The sequence below is a fragment of the Neofelis nebulosa genome, chromosome 8 (genome assembly GCF_028018385.1).
Source record: "Neofelis nebulosa isolate mNeoNeb1 chromosome 8, mNeoNeb1.pri, whole genome shotgun sequence".
Lineage (NCBI taxonomy): Eukaryota > Metazoa > Chordata > Mammalia > Carnivora > Felidae > Neofelis > Neofelis nebulosa.
Genome location: NC_080789.1, coordinates 137597856 through 137614167, shown reverse-complemented (window position 1 = coordinate 137614167; position 16312 = coordinate 137597856). Strand labels below are relative to the sequence as shown.

At 41.1% G+C, this 16312-nt stretch overlaps 2 protein-coding genes and 1 long non-coding RNA gene across 3 annotated transcripts in view; 1 reads left to right on the top strand and 2 right to left on the bottom strand.

Annotated features, from left to right (window-relative positions):
* Window positions 1–475, bottom strand: part of IL2RA (interleukin 2 receptor subunit alpha) — a 55150-nt gene extending 54675 nt beyond the window's left edge. Inside the window, exon 1 of the mRNA XM_058681990.1 lies at window positions 340–475. Within this exon, the coding sequence (XP_058537973.1) occupies window positions 340–403 (64 nt within the window). The 5' untranslated portion in view covers window positions 404–475. The remainder of the gene's footprint in view (window positions 1–339) is intronic.
* The window catches only part of FBH1 (F-box DNA helicase 1), a 224680-nt gene extending 222238 nt beyond the window's left edge, over window positions 1–2442 (top strand). The window contains exon 24 of the transcript XR_009247818.1: window positions 262–2442. The gene's annotated coding sequence lies outside the window, so the exon portion shown is untranslated. The remainder of the gene's footprint in view (window positions 1–261) is intronic.
* An 8462-nt stretch (window positions 2443–10904) lies between these two features.
* Window positions 10905–16312, bottom strand: part of LOC131483627 (uncharacterized) — a 37290-nt gene continuing 31882 nt past the window's right edge. The window contains exon 2 of the long non-coding RNA XR_009247817.1: window positions 10905–11152. This is a non-coding gene — a long non-coding RNA (uncharacterized LOC131483627). The remainder of the gene's footprint in view (window positions 11153–16312) is intronic.

Genomic DNA, 16312 nt, shown 5'->3' with positions numbered 1-16312 from the left:
GGTGTGGCGAAAAACTGTATCCATTGGAAAATAAGAGAACATGTCTTGAAGAATCTGCTCATTCGTATTCTGTTAATATTCAAATATCCTGCCACTCTATTCACCCCAGAATTAACAAAGACTCTGAGCAACAGGAGATCCCACCATCCCAGGCTCTGTGTATAGATCAGGGACGATTGAAGCATGACATGGGACCCTAGGGGGTCATGGACAAAGAATAGACCCTAAGATTCAACCCCTGTGTCTGCACTTTCTACTTAGGAACCTCCTGATTCTGGGCTGAGAAGAGCTAACATCCATGAGCCTTCCCAAGATTCAGAGGGCACCTGTGACCCTTACCTGTCACGTGGCCATGTACCACGACGAATGTGAGGATTCCCCACAGCAGCAGGCTTGGCTCCATCTTGAGGGCAGTGAAGAGAAGGTGTTTCTCTGCAGAAGGTTTCCAGTCAGCCTCTTATTTGTATCATGCTGGGAGGATGAGGGATGAAAGGATCAATCCACTCAGGGTGTCATCATGCTGTGGTCCCTCTGGTCTCTATGACAGTCCGAAGTTGCTCTCTATAAGTATTAGGCTGCTTTGGTGAGCCAGGAAATTGTGCCTAGCCCTCTCTAGTTTCAAATATAGGAAGTGGTTTTAACCAGGTTTTTTTTCAAGTTCAATTGCTGGGAGGTGTGGGCTGGGGTGGTGAGAAGGATTGGACTTCGTTTATGAATCCTTTCTTCAGCTTCACCCAGAAAAGGAAAGGGAGATTCCCCTGCTGCTGAAAGAGAGTGAGCAAGCACTTCGTGGCAGTGGTCTCATTTAGTGTTTCATAAATTGACATCACCTTGAAATTGAGGTCCTCCCCCAGACTTGTGGCTCCCTGAGGAGTCAGCAGGTGCCACACAGGATGAGGGGAGCCTAGTGGGGTCTTCAGTATTCAGGTAATTAAAAAGGAAGCAGAAAACTGACCCATATTCAAAATTCATGAATTGTCTACCAAGATCTATAATCAGTAGTGTAGTGGCCACAATTGTTTCACCATGATGTCCAGGTTCCTGAATGTGAATTGTGATTTTACAAGATATTTTGCCTCCAGATTTGTCTTTCTCTTAAAGGATCATACTAAAAGTCAGCTTTGATTTTAAACTTTAGATTTTTTTTTTGCAAAATTAAATCATTCTTCATTGTTTAATTATCAGAGTTATCTTCTGATTTTCATGAAATGGTTGACTGTGTTTGCTATCTGGAAATTCACATCCATTAGCAATCATCTAATGATCACAGTATAATATGATCTTTTTAAGAAGTTTACTTATTTATTTTGAGAGAAAGAGAGCGTGAATGGAGGAGGGGCAGAGAGAGAGGAAGAGAGAATCCCAAGTAGGCTCCATGCTGTGAGCACAGAGTGCAACACAGGACTCGAACTCACGAACCGTGAGATCATGACTTGAGCCAAAATCAAGGATTGGACACTCAACCCACTGAGCCACCCAGGCACACTAAAATACAACTTTTAAAATATTTGAAAGCAAGTAAATATATTGACAAAAGGAAGACCATCTTTTCAACCAAAGCAGTTCATGGTTCCAATATGTATTATCTCTACCCCTGACATTCTCTCAGAAAAGCAACTACCTCTGAAAAGAACCTTGGAATTCTGCAAATGAACTAAGAGTAGTTTCCTAACTAAGTACCAGAGTTTGCAGAGAAAACTCGTCAACTGATCTCTTTCTGGGAGTGGGATACTTATCAAAGCATGACAAGATTATTTTTTTAAGATTCCAGAACAGGCTTCACCTCATGGCTAGAAACATTTTCAACTGTGTGGATGAATGCAGCAATTCTGTTATCCCCGGAGTCTGTCCCAGTGACTGAACTGGAGGTTTTTGCTACCATAGTTATCATTGTATAGTTTTTAAACAAACTTACAGAAAAAATATAATATGAACATCTCCCTCCAATAAACTAAGAGTAGTTGTCAGTGCGATGTTCTATTGCCCCCAAGTAGTTGAGTGTGTATTTCCTACAAACAAGGAAATTCTCCAACATCACTACAACCATCAATCAGGAAACCATATTGATGCATTACTACCAGGCAATCCTTAGACCCAAGTTTCTCTAGTTGTCTCAGTAATGTCCCTCACATCAAAGGATCCAGTTCAGAATCATCTGTTGCATCTAGTTGCCATGTGTCTTTAGCAGGTCCTTTGTCTTGGCTTTCATGACCTGACATATTTGAGGATTACAAATGAGTTATTTTGTAGATTATCCCTCAGTTTGGATTTATTTACCATTTCCTCACTATTAGATCAGGTTTTGCATCTTTGGCAAGAATAACACAGAAGTGGTGCTGTGTTCTTATCATCACACCCTTCGATCCCATTACTGATGCCGTTTACTTTGGTCCTTTGATTGAATAAAGTGGTGTTATCTGGGTGCCCCCTGTTTTAAAGTCACTGTTTTCCTCTTTGTAATAAATATTGTGTGATATGATATAAATATCCATTATTTATTCACTTACTTAGTTGTACCTATGTGGACTCATGATTTTTCATTTTATTCAGTGGGGTATAATCTATTATTGTCATTTCAATGCTCAAATTGTCTCCTGTTTGTCAATTGGGAGCCCATTCAAGCTGGCTTCTGTGACCTTTTGACGTGTCCCATCATTCCTCAAGTACCTCCTTGCTTTGGGGGCATAAAAAGATCTTCTGGGCTGGTCTTTGACTTTCTCTGTCCCAGCCCTGGAATCTGCCATTTATCCAGAAAGCTCTGGGTCCTTTAGAGGACAATAGTCTTGAGAAGCCAAGATGTGCTCATTGCTATTGGGGTACAGCTACTCCCAGGCTCTCCCAAAAGACTAAGCTAGGGGATATATGCATGTAAAATATCTGCATGTACACACACACACACACACACACACACACACACACACATTGGCTCACTCATCTTTACATCTATATGTATTTCTATATCCATCTACACATACTGAAAATCATGAGTTCACACTGATACATCCCAACATCACAATTCCAATCTACTACCATAGGGCTGAAGTCTGATTTTTTTCCTTTCCTATATTTGTAACTCCCTTCCCTGATGGTGGAAATTTGGTTTCCATTATCTCTAGTCTCTTTACTTTTCAATCAGTCCCCCTGTATGTTATCCATCTCTCATCTCTCCCACTATGCCCTGCCCCACATGGATCTCCTCCTTTCCCTGCTCAGGCTCTGAATGCCTCTTCTGATACAACCCCCAAACACTGAAGGAATGACCTCCCCCTGATCAAGCTCTGATGCCCCTTACCAAGCTAGCCCCCCAAGTCCCCATGGATGTCCTTCTAACCCTGTTTGGGTGCTACAGTCCTATGCTGGGCCATTCCTTTTGGGGATGACCTCCTCCCCTTGCTTGAGTTTTGATACCAGCCCCATGTGTGAACCTCCTTTCCATTCCTATTGGGCTCAGATAGCCCTTGTCATTCTGCCTGTCTGTGTGGACTCCTCTCACTCTGATCAGGTTCTGACTTCCCCCACTGGGCTGCTCCCTGTTGGGGACCCCTGCTGCACTCTGCGTGGACCCTGACTCCTCATACCAGACAGTCTCCGCATAGAGATACTTTCCTCACTACCTTTGGGCCAGGACCCCACCATTCTGCTGGGTCACTGTGTCATCTTCCACTAGAAACCACATTGTCTCCCTTGCTTTGCCCTGCCTGAAAGGTTTAGGAATGAATTGTTCAAAGAAGGAAGGATTGAAGAGGAAGACTAGTGGCTACCATCAAGAGTAAAGTAAGAAAGAAAATAAGGCCAAAATGTGGAAACCAGACAAGCTCAGAGAACGAGCACAGATGTAATGAAGAAGCAAATAAAACCACGATTACCTCCAAGATGTTTAGTGTGTTTCATGTTTTTCTTAAACTCTAGAAGGTCTTGGGAATTAATTTTTTTGATAGAAAGTGACAATTATAGGGGCACCGGGGTGGCTCAGTCAGTTGAGGATCTGACATTGGCTCAGGTCATGATCTCACTGTTCGCGAGTTCGAGCCCTGCGTCGGGCTCTGTGCTGACAGCTTGGAGCCCGGAGCCTGCTTCAGATTCTGTGTCTCCCTCTCTCTCTCTGCCCCTCCCCCACTCAGGCTCTGTCTGTCTCTCTCTCTGTCCCTCTCAAAAATAAAGAAACGTTAAAAAAAAAGAAAATGACAATTACCTAAAGTTCACTTCTCCTTCAATTAGATATCAGTTTCTTTTTTCTTTTATGAAGTTAAAGTAAAATTAAACTTAATGGTATTTATTTACAAACTGAGGATCAAAGAAATATTAACCAGCACTCACAAAGTACATTTGGGTTAAAGAGGACAGCAAAAATTAATCTCACAAATTAATTAATTTCTTTATAAAATAATCAAAACTTGAGATATGATTTTTTTTACAGCAGAACCTCCCTCAGCACCTCCTCATAATAATTAGAAGAGCTAAATCTATTATATTTTATTAGTAACAAAGTAATAAAATATTAATAAAACAGATTAATAATCCTTTGCTTTTCATTTTTGTTATAGAAATTATATTATAATATAATATAATGCTTTTCATTTTTGTTATAGAAATTATATTATTAAAAGGAAAATAGCAACTTGGGGGATGTTTTAAACCAAAGAACTGTAATTTAAAAAATTTTTTTTAATGTTTATTTATTTTTGAGAGAGAGACAAGAGTGTGAGCAGGGGAGAAGCAGAGAGGGAGACACACACAGAATCCAAAGCAGGCTCCAGGCTCTGAGCGGTTAGCACAGAGTGCCCCACACGGGCTCGAATTCACAAACTGCGAGATCGTGACCTGAGCCGAAGTCGGATGCTCAACCAACTGAGCCACTCAGGCACCCCAGATAATTGCAATTTTTTTAATGCTTTATTTATTTTTGAGAGAACACAAGTGGGGGAGGGGCACAGAGAAGGGGACAGATGATCTGAAGTGGGCTCTGTGCTGACAGCAGAGAGCCAATGTGGGGCACAAACTCACGAACCCTGAGATCATGACCTGAGCCATAGTTGGATGCTCAACTGACTAAGCCACCCAGGTGCCCCCAAATAATTGTAGTTTTTAGGGGGAGTGTTGGCTTAGATCCTCATGTCAGAGGCCACATTTGACAATCCTTACACCCTGTCTTGCACTGGAATTTTGGGGAAAGAGACAATGATAGAAATTGCACACTCCTCCAAAAAATTATCAGTTTGCCTTTAAAAGCTCACTTCTCCATTTTCAAGAAATTTCAGGTTGAATTTCTTCATTTTCTCTTGGAAACGTTAGGACCTGTTGCTTGTTCAAGTCAGTCCCAGTTGGAGAACCACGCGAAACTCTCTTAGTCACAGAACCGAGTCAACATGATAGTGTGATAGAAAAGTTGGTTGCTCACTCAGTTGAGTGATATCATAAACACATGATGCAGTTAAAACCCAATTTACATGACAGACCAGAGACTAATAAATTGACAACCACAACATGACAGTGTGATGGAGACTATCAACAGTTCACCAGAATCATTCTCTGCTTTCTTCTTGGGCAAATGAACAAGATACATCCCCTAGCCTCCCACGGCTAGGTGCGGTTCTACGATGTTCTTGCCGGGAAACGTCAGTAGAAGTTTAGGCACTTAGTGGAATGTTTAGGACTTCCACCTCATTTGTTTTACTGGAAATCCTAGTGTTTCTTCTTTCCTGCAGCCTAGAATGCTGTGACCAGAGTCATCTTGGAAGCTGGGTGTTGAAAATGCCAGCATTGGGCTCTGCCTGAGTTTCTGAATGTGGGGATACAGCTGCCTATGACCAGGAATATGTACCTCAAATTGCTATATAAGTGAAATTTTTTTGTACGTTAAGCCACATTATTGTGGGATCTTCTGTTACGACCTCTTAGCTTACCCTGAGTAATATGACTGGTCTCAAGGGACAGAGCAAACACCAAACGTTCCTGTATTAGCGATTTCCCACGGAACCCCAGACTTGCTTAGAAATGGTTCAACAATTTTCAAATCACATAAGAACAACCATAACTCATCATAAATGGGAAAACCCCAGCCATTTATGAGCCACTAAGCAAAAATATTTAGCTTATCTTTCCCAAATATGGGAGCTCTGCCATTTTGCTTTAAACAATCAACCTAGCTAAATGATTCCATTGTCTGACATGTTGTTATTTGAAGTTTCTTCCTAATATTAGGGTTTCACATAAATGTATCTTGACATTTAAAACAAAATGTTGCTGAACATCAAGTAGTGAAGCAACACCTAGGTCTGCTGGTAGAACAGCACAAAAAAATACCTCTAAGTATTTAACTGATTGTGTTTATAAAATATTTAAATTCCTATTAATGAAAAGTTTCCCCCAAAATACCATATCACAAAGCCCCCACAATTTTCCTGACAAAATAAAGAGAGCCGATTCTTGGTACTAAGATGGATTAACATAAAACAAATAACTTAGTTGACTTTTACAATTTGCATTCAGTGAACTTTTAGTCCTTCCTTGTTTACTGACCACGAGCTTTCTCGTTGATGGCACACTGTGCTGTGCAGAGACGGAAGACCTAGGGAGAGGAGAAGATGGCGGAACCATGTTGTCATGAATTATATACAATCTTACGCTGAGGCTCTATATACCATAGCTGCTGTGCTCAATGAATTTACAATCGAGGCGGAAAGACTCGTGGAAAGACTCATGAGTATCACTTCCTCCAGGAGGTCTTTTTTTTTTTTTTTTTTAATTTTTAAAGGTTTGTCTTCATTTATTTTGAGAGAAAGAGAGCACAAGTGGGGTAGGAGCAGAGAGACAGGGAGAGAGAATTCCAAGCAGGTTCCACACGGACACAGCACAGAGCCTGACGTGGGACCCAAACCCACAAACTGTGAGATCATGACCTGAGCTGAAACCAAGTGCCGGAAGCCCAACCAACTGAGCCATCCAGGCACCCCCAGGAGGTCTTTTCTAATTCTATCTTCCCACTGTCATAGCACTTGCCATGCTATACCATCATCCACTATTTAAACGCTATTATACCACTATTTGTGAGGACACATATACACAAAAATATAACTAGCACATGATAAAGCAATTACAGACAAAGGCTTTGTGAGCACATGTCAAAGTTTTTTTCAAGCCTGTTGCAAGGAGGTGATTTCCAATTAGTCCAGTTCAAAGACCTCTTTTCTAGTAGACTTTTTTTTTTTTTGAAAGAGTAGCTAGATAACATTGATAGATTAGGCTCAAGGGAGGAACATTTGGTTAAAAGTAACCAAGTTCCTCACAGGACAGACGGTCAACTGTGCAAGTTGAATCTCAGTTTATCAGGAAATTGCTCAGTCCTGTTACCAGAAAAGCTTGGTACTTCCCAGAAGAAACTGTTCCTCACATCAGACAGCAAATTTCTGACCCAGACTGCCTTATTTTAGGTTTGAGAGACAATTTTCTAATAGTAAAAAGTGACAAATACAAATAATCATGATTACAAGAACATCAGAAAGTCAGGAAGGAAAAATTTAGTGGGTTGATAGGGTTGAGAAAGGCCTAAGAATTGTACTTGAGAGGTAAGTGCTGGCTTGGTAAGTAAATACTGAGTTCTAACAGGGCATGGTCTGCAGTTGACCTGAAATAGAGCCGTGTGGACGGGCAGTGGAAGCTATGGGTAGAAATGTCAGTTGGATTCAGACTGAGGTGGACCGTGATGGACAGAATAGGATGTTTGGACTTTAGCCACTGAAAATGCCTAAGCAGGGGTGGGACAGAATCCAAGTGATGGCTGAGCTGGCGGAGGGGCTGAAGGTGGACAGGAGAGAGTAAAGATGCAGGGGAGATTGGACTCACAGAGATACTAAGATATTCCCCAGGCATGACATAATGAAGACCTGAATGAAGTGATATGAATTGACATGGCAAGGAGGAGTGATGTCAGGATATCTTGCAAAGGAAAAATGCAATCTTATTACCCCGCATCTGAAGGTCAGGGGTAGAGAATGGAAGTTATGAACTTTGGCAGAAGAGAAATTCACTGATGTGAGTCTCATCTTTTCCTTTCCTCGAAGATGCTCGTAAACAAATAGGTCAGCAAGGGGAGATGGACAGAGACAACAGAAGGTTAAATCAGGTGCTGGAGGCTGAGGTTAGGTGGGGGCAGGAAGGTGGCACCATTAATGGACAAGAGTTCATTGTTCTCTTTTGGTTGTGCTCTCATTCTGTCTATACTGGACGGTCCTTGAAGACAGGAGCTCTGTTTGGGGCATTTATTATCCAGACTATCCTATACCTTGGTTTCCCAATCTCTTCCCTCACCCCACTAATGAATCGCTGGCCTGCAGCAGAAACTATTTCTAAGAGTCTAGAGAGGGGAGAAGGGGGTAAGGGAGGAGCAGGAGAAAGGAGAAGATGTGGTCAGAAATCTACCACCCTCTTTCACTTCCCCCTCATTTATCGTTATGGATTGTCATTTTGATGGTCGTTTCAACAATGCGCCCAGTCCTAAGTGATACAGATTCTCCTTGGAAAGGAAGATAAGAGAGATGGGTCATGAATGACTGAAAGCAGAAATTAAAAGTAAGGAGAAAGGATGAGATGAGAAAGAAAGAGATGAGAAAGAAGTGATTGCAGTGAGGGATGGTGAGTCCCATTGGTGGTGAAGCGCGATAGCTTGTTGGCTCCTAATCATTGAGGATGGGGTCATCAGTTCTCCAAGGCATAGTTGATAAGGTAGGCATGATATGCACATCAGAGATGCCAAGGGTGAGAAAAATTGCCTTACAGAAAAAAAAAAAAGAAATGGTTGACCAACAAAGTAGAGATGACAGAAGGTGGCAGAGAAGGGGTTAGGAGAAAGTAAAAAATAAACTTTGGGGAAATAATAGGGGTAGTTGGCATCTGCTGTTTAAAGAGATTATAAAAGTCATTGGCAAATAATAGTTTGCAATTTGCTTTGCAATGCTAGCCCCTTTCCTCAAAGTTTCCACAAATGGGATTGAGTACAAATCCCATTTTGGTGCCCAGATGGCTGGTGGGTTAAGAGTCAGACTCTTGATTTTGGCTCAGGTCATGATCTCATGGTCCATGAGTTGGAGCCCCACATCAGGCTCTGTCCTGACACTGAGGAGCCCGCTTGGGATTCTCTCTCACTCTCTCTCTCTCTCTGCTCCTTTTCCACTCACACTATTCCCTCCCCGCCCCCGCCCTCACAAAATAATAAGTAAACTTAAAAAAAAATCCATTTCTCACTCATGCCTTTTGGAGTTGAATTCACTTTGAGGGTGTGTTAAAATGCTGAACACAGCTTTCTCTGTGACATAGAGGCAAGAAGGAAGGCTAGAGAACTCAGGAAGCCCACAAGGTCTCCCTCTTCTTTCCTGCTATCTTCTTTGTCATGTCATGTGTACTAATGTCTTCAACAGGGGAGTCCCAAGAAGGGAGAAGGTGAAACCTGGATAAAAGAATTTCACTTCTGTGAAGTCATCCCTCAACAAATGTTGACTGCATCCCTACAATTAAAGCACTGTGCTAGGGTCTGGGACAGATCTAAGAAATTCAGACCGACTGTGAGGATACTCACAGCCCACTCAAAGAGAAAAAGAAATGGGCTGTTGACAAGGGAAATGACTGGTGGGTTCTGCAGGGATCCTTTACACGCACAGACGTGCCCTGCCTTTCCCAGCTGCACCACATGAAAGCAGCCTTGCCCTCTCATCTCACACTCCATTTGCTAGCAGAGTGCTGTGCTGAACTGTGGTTCAGAGTCAGAATCCAAACAGGAGAGGACTCCTGGCATAGAATGACCAGAATGCTGCTGGGAGACTCTTGTTTGCATAGTTGATGTTCTTTTTCAGTTCAGTAAGAGGTTGTTTGGTGTCCCAGGCCTTTCTGACCTTTATCTCCTAGATATGGGTCTGAAATCTCCACTGAAGGTCCCACCATTTACTGTTTGTCCTACAGCCCATGTGCTCTTGGAGTGCACCCTTTAGTATAATTCAATTCAAGGAATACAGATTGGGAACCCAGGCACAAGGCATTCAGCCCGAGGTCTGGAAGACTCAAAGACAAAGAAAAATAGGGTTCCTGGTCTCAAAGAGCCCACAGTGTAATTATGGGGATTGGGAGCAGAAAAGCCCCCCAACTAACTGCAGATACATCTGTTAGATTGGCAGGCCCCCAAATAACAAACGCACCAATACAAGAGAAGCTGGGATGTGGAGGTCTTCAGCACATGCTTGTTAAGTGGGTGGTGGAGGGGTCGTTGGCGTCTGCTGTGAGTGACACCTCTCGTTGTTGAGAGGTATGTCGTACCATCTCAGGTTTTGCCCCAGTTGGTGCTGTACAAACAGACTTATTTCTCTCAAGCTGGCGTTGAGAGAATACTGCTACTAATTCTATGAAATCTACAGGTGCATCCTGTTATTGTGACACAGAGCCGAATGTCTACAGTTTGTAATTTCCACCAGATTTTTCTAGATGGGGCACAGGGCTACTGTGGAATACCTAATCCACTGTGAATCAAGCAAATCCCCTCTTCACATGGCTCATTTCCAAGGAGCGATTTGGCAGATTGTGAATCGCCCTGCCTGTAGGATGCGGGGAGAGAATATTTGGTTCGTATGAATCAAAATCTAAGCCCTCCATCTCTGACAGTTGAAAATTGACCCTGTCATCATTTTGCAGCTTATGATGACCATTTGTGTTGGATCTCACAGAGATGGTCAGAAAGTTAGATTTCTTTTCTCCCTTTCCATTTGAGAGCAAGATGTGTTCGCTAGATGGGTATCAGCAAAAACCCCCTCGCTGCTTCCATCGTGGGTCTAGTTCAGGGATGCAGAATAATACATCTCATCTTTCACACCAACACTAATTACTAATGGCTGCTTGGAGCAGGTCCTGGGGCTCCATCAGACTCAGGGGGCTGTAGGAATTTATTTGGAGGGGTCATGTCGGCCTCTCCATCTTTCTTCTCCATTGCTTCCAGTTTAATCTTCTTGAAGATTTTCCTTCCCTTATCCCAAACCTAGAGTCTTAGGAATGTCCATAATGTCTTTGAAATTAAGCCCAGATTCATCAGCCTGGCATTCGAGATCCTTCATAATCTGTCCCAGCCTAGCTCTTCAACAGGAATTCTCCACTCTTCTCCTTCATGCTGGTTTTCCTACAGACAAACAATAAAGCAAAACAAAAATCAACTGCTCACTAATCCCCCAACATAACCTCCTCTTTTCCTGGTTCTCTCTGCTAAATGACTAAGTCCAGATCTAATGGACTCTTTAAGGTCCAGCTCAAATGCTACCTCCTAATGGAAATCTCACTTTGTCCCTCTGTCTGGAGATGCTGTCTCTCCTCTGCATCTCAGTGACAACAACAAACACCAGCATTAATTAAGAACACACCACATGGCAAACACTGTGCTAAGCATTTCATATGTTTGACCTCATTGCCTTCTCACAGCAACTGGATGAGGCCAGTGCACCATCACGATTTCCATTTTACACATGAAGACATTGAGTCTCATTGTGGTTGTGAAACCCCCACACTCACAACAATTTATTAGGGTTGATGTCGTGTCTAGATACCTCGGTCTATCTACTGCTTAAACAAGGACACTATTCCATTACTCTCGGGGCATTCTCAAATTTATAATTGTGTTACAGGTATCTGGAGATATAACTGATCATTCCAACCAGATTATGTATTTTTAAGGGCACGAAATGCCTCTAAGTCACCTTTTATTTCTAGTGCCTAGTGCAATACCTTGCACACAATAGATACTCAGTGTAAGTATCCGTTGAATGCATGGTTACATGAAGAGACTTTTTTTTAGTTTTTATTTAAATTTTAGTTAGCTAACATACAGTGCAATATTGGTTCAGTAGTAGAATTCAGTGATTCATCACTTACATATAACACCCAGTGCTCATCACAATAAGTGCCCTCCTTAATACCTATCACCCATCTAGTCCCTCTTCCCCTCACCTCCTTCCATCAACCCTCAGTTTGTTCTCTATCATTAAGAGTCCCTTGTGGTTAGTTTCTCTTTCTCCTCTTTTTTTCTCCCTTCCCATATGTTATCTGCTTTGTTTCTTGAATTCCACATATGAGTGAAATCATATAATAATTTTCTTTCTCTGATTGACTTATTTCACTTAACATAATACATTCTAGCTCCTTCCATGCCATTGCAAATGGCAGGATTTCATTCTTTTTGATGGCTGAGTAATACTCCATTGTATATATATACACCACATATTTAAATTTTTTTTTAATTTGAGAGAGAGAGTGCACTAGCTAGGGGAAGATGCAGAGGGAGAGAGAGAGAATCTTAAGCAGGCTCCACACTCAGTGCAAAGCCCAGTGCAGGGCTCAATCCCACAACCCTGGGATCATGACCTGAGCCAAAATCAAGAGTTGGATATTCAACTGATTGAGCCACCCAGGTGCCGCTATACCACATCTTTTTTTATCCATTCATCAGTCTATGGAGATTTGGGCTTGGAGAGCCCTTTTAAAGCTCTGCTTTTGGGAGACAAGATCAATACGGTATTAGCCTAAACCAGTTTTCATTAGGGGTTTTACTTTATGGATTTGGGTTTGAGGAGAAATCATTCAATTGTGTTATCTCTGAGTCCACAATAATGTAATAGGTTACAAAGGGTTTGACTGTACTCACATCTTCAGTTTTAATAAGAAGGATGGTCAACATTCTCAATCATGAGTTCAGAGAATTGGAGGCAATTAGCCAGTTGATGTAAGTTTCCTTATTTAGGAGAAGAGTGTGTGGTTTTTTTTTGGCTTTAGACTTGCCTCTCCTTAAGAGCCGATGGGTCTCCAGGAACTGAGCTGGGCCTGAGGGAGGGTAAGAATGGAGGAGTGTAATATTTTGCTTACTTAAGTTCTGAGAAACTTTGCCTTTCGTGAAAGCTCACAGCTTTCCTTGCAATTCTTTCCAGCAACTTCTAGTTTCAGAGCTTGGGAAAAGAAAATGAAACAAAACAAAAATAAATAAAAATAATAGGCAGAAACAAAACAGGAACCTTTTGGGTCATGGAGCAAGAGGATTATTTCATACTAGGCAAATTTTGTTTTTTACATGAACCTGGAGGATTAAAACAGAACAAAAGAAGAACATCAAAGTGATATTAGCAAGTTGTTAAATGTATGAAATCCAAATATTTGTTCCATCAGTCAAGACAGGATGGGATATTAACAATACCTCGAATTGATGAAATTTATTCTTTCTGAAAAGCTCAGAACTTTTTGTTTGGGTTTCCTCCTTTTTTCCCTCCCCAATCTATTATGAAATATTCTGTTTCTCGTTTGATAAAGGAAGAGATCAAGATCTGTTGAGATTAGGTTGATTTCATCCATGCTGGAGACAAGGACTGAGTTCTAATTTTCTCACTTCTCTGTCTTTTTCTGAAAACAAAACAAAACTAAACAAAACAACTGCATGTCTGTCCTGTTATTACCCATACTTCCCCACATTGGTGACTTGTCTGCCTGTTTTATACAAAGAAGGGAATTCTTTATCTTCTGCTGAGCTCATTTTTGGTGCTCTGTTACCACTACTATTTGTTGAGTACCTACTATGTGCCAGCCACATTGCACTGGCATTATAGCGAGAACAAAACAGACACAATCCTTGCCATTATTGTGGTGCTTGAGTTCTGGTGAGGCACACAGACAATAAGCAAACAAACGTGAGTAGATAGTGTAATGTTCCGTGGTGATAAGTGTTACAAAGAAAAATAATGCATGCAAGTAAAAAGTGCCAGGATGATGGGGTGGAGGGGGGGGCTGTGGAGAGGATGCTATTTTAGGTGGCGAAGTCAAGAAAAACTGTTCGAGGAGGTCCTGGATAAAGTGAAGGAACAGCCATGTAGCTATTTGGAAGAGCAATGAGCTCGATGTCCTGGGGTCAGCAATCAGGCTGATGCAAGTGAGCAAGCCAGAGGACAGAGGTAAGAGATGCAGGTTGGAAAAGTGGGGAGGGGCTGAATCATGGAAAGATTTGTAGACCATGTCAGGAGTTTGGGATAGTATTCCAAGTAGATGGAAGCCGAGAGGAGTAAAGTCATCAGGTTATTGCAGTTGTCCAAGTGAGATAGACAATGGTGGCTTGGTCTGCCATGCTAACAGTGAAGCTTGTGAGAAGTGTCCATTTGGGGGATCTATTTGCAAAGTAGAGCCCAAGAATTTGCTTGATAGATTGGATGAGGGACGTAAGGAAAATAGAAGAATCAAGTATGACTCAGATCTTTGGCTTCAGTACTCAGGAAAGGTGTGACCATTTCCTGAGAGAGAAGGTGGGTGGAAGGTGGCTCTGGGCTATAAGGGACAGGTGGAACCAAGAGTTCTGTTCTGGCCATGGTCATTGGCATCTAAGTGAATACTGTGGAGGCGGGTGATAAACAACTTTTAAAAGAAAATTTTAACTGTAGTTGACGTACAATATTATATTAGTTTGAGGTGTACAACATAGTGATCTGACAATTTTATACATTACAAAATGCTCACTACTCTAAGTGTAGTCACCATACAGTGTTAGTACAATATTACTGACTGTATTCCCTGTGCTGTAGTTTTCATCCCCATGACTTATTTATTTGGTAACTGGAAGTTTGTACCTCTTAATCCCCATCACCAATTTCACCTAGCCACTGCCCCACCTTGGTCAACCACCAGTTTGTTCTCTATATTTGTGAGTCTGTTTCTGGGTTTTGTTCCCTAATTGTTTGTTTATTCATTTGTTTTGTTTTTTATATTCTACATATAAGTGATATCATATGGTTCTTGTCTTTCCAGTATGACTTATTTCACTTAACACCCTCTAGGTCCATCTATATTATTGTGAATGGCAAGACATCATTCTTTTTAATGGCTGAGTAATATTCCATTGCATATACATACATATATAGATATACATATATACAGAGATACATAGATATGTATATATATATCACATCTTCTTTCTTTCTTTTTCTTTTTTAATTTTTAAATTTTTTCTATAACTTATTTATTTTTTATAATTTACATCCAAGTTAGTTAACACATAGTGCAACAATGATTTCAGGAGTAGATTCCTTAATGCCCCTTACCCATTTAGCCCCTCCCCCCAAACCCTCCAGCAACCCTCTGTTTGTTCTCTATATTTAAGAGTCTCTTATGTTTTGTCCCCCTCCCTGTTTTTATATTATTTTTGCTTCCCTTCCCTTATGTTCATCTGTTTTGTATGTTAAAGTCTTCATATAAGTGAAGTCATGTGATATTTGTCTTTCTCTGACTGACTAATTTCATTTAGCATAATACCCTCCAGTTCCAACCATGTAGTTACAAATGGCAAGATTTCATTCTTTTTGATTGCCGAGCAATACTCCATTGTATATATATACCACATCTTCTTTATCAATTCATCCATCAATGGACATTTGGGCTCTTTCCATACTTTGGCTATTGTGGATAGTGCTGCTATAAACATGGGGGTGCTTGTGTCCCTTTGAAACAGCATACCTGTATCCCTTGGATAAATACCTAGTAGTGCAATTGCTAGGTCATAGGGTAGCTCTGTTTTTATATATACATTTTCTTTACCCATTCATCTATTGATGGACACTTAGGTTGTTTCCGTATCTTCCTTTTGCAAATACTGCAATAAACATAAAGGTTCATGTATCTTTTTGAATTCGTGTTTTGGTTTTCTTTGAGTAACTTTCCAGAAGTAGAATTACTGGATTGTATGGTATTTCTATTTTTAATTTTCTCAGGGATCTCAGTCCTGTTTTCCAAAGTGGCTGCACCAATTTACGTTCCCGCCAACAATGCACAAGGATTTCCCTTTCTTCGCATCCTCACCAACACTTGTTATTTCTTGTCCTTTTGATACTAGCCATTCTGACTGGTGTGAGGTAATATCTCATTGTGGTTTTGATTTACATTTCCTTGATGATCAGTGATGTTGAGCATCTCTTCATGTGTCTGTTGGCCATCTGGATGTCTTCCTTGAAAACTGTCCCTTAAGGTCTTTTTTCCATTTTAAAATCAGATTATTTGTTCTTTGTTTTGTTTTGGTGTTGAGATGTATGAGTCCTTTATATATTTTGGACATCAACCCCGTATTGAATAGATCATTTCCAAACATTTTCTCAGTAGGTTGCCTTTTTGTTTTATGGATGGTCTTCTTTGTGATGCAAAAACTTTTAGTTAATGAAGTCCCACTTGTTTTAGTTTTGCTTTTGTTTCCTTGCCTGAGGAGACAGATCCAGAAAAAATATTGCAGAGGCTGATGACCAAATGTTTTCTTTCAGGAGATTTAAGG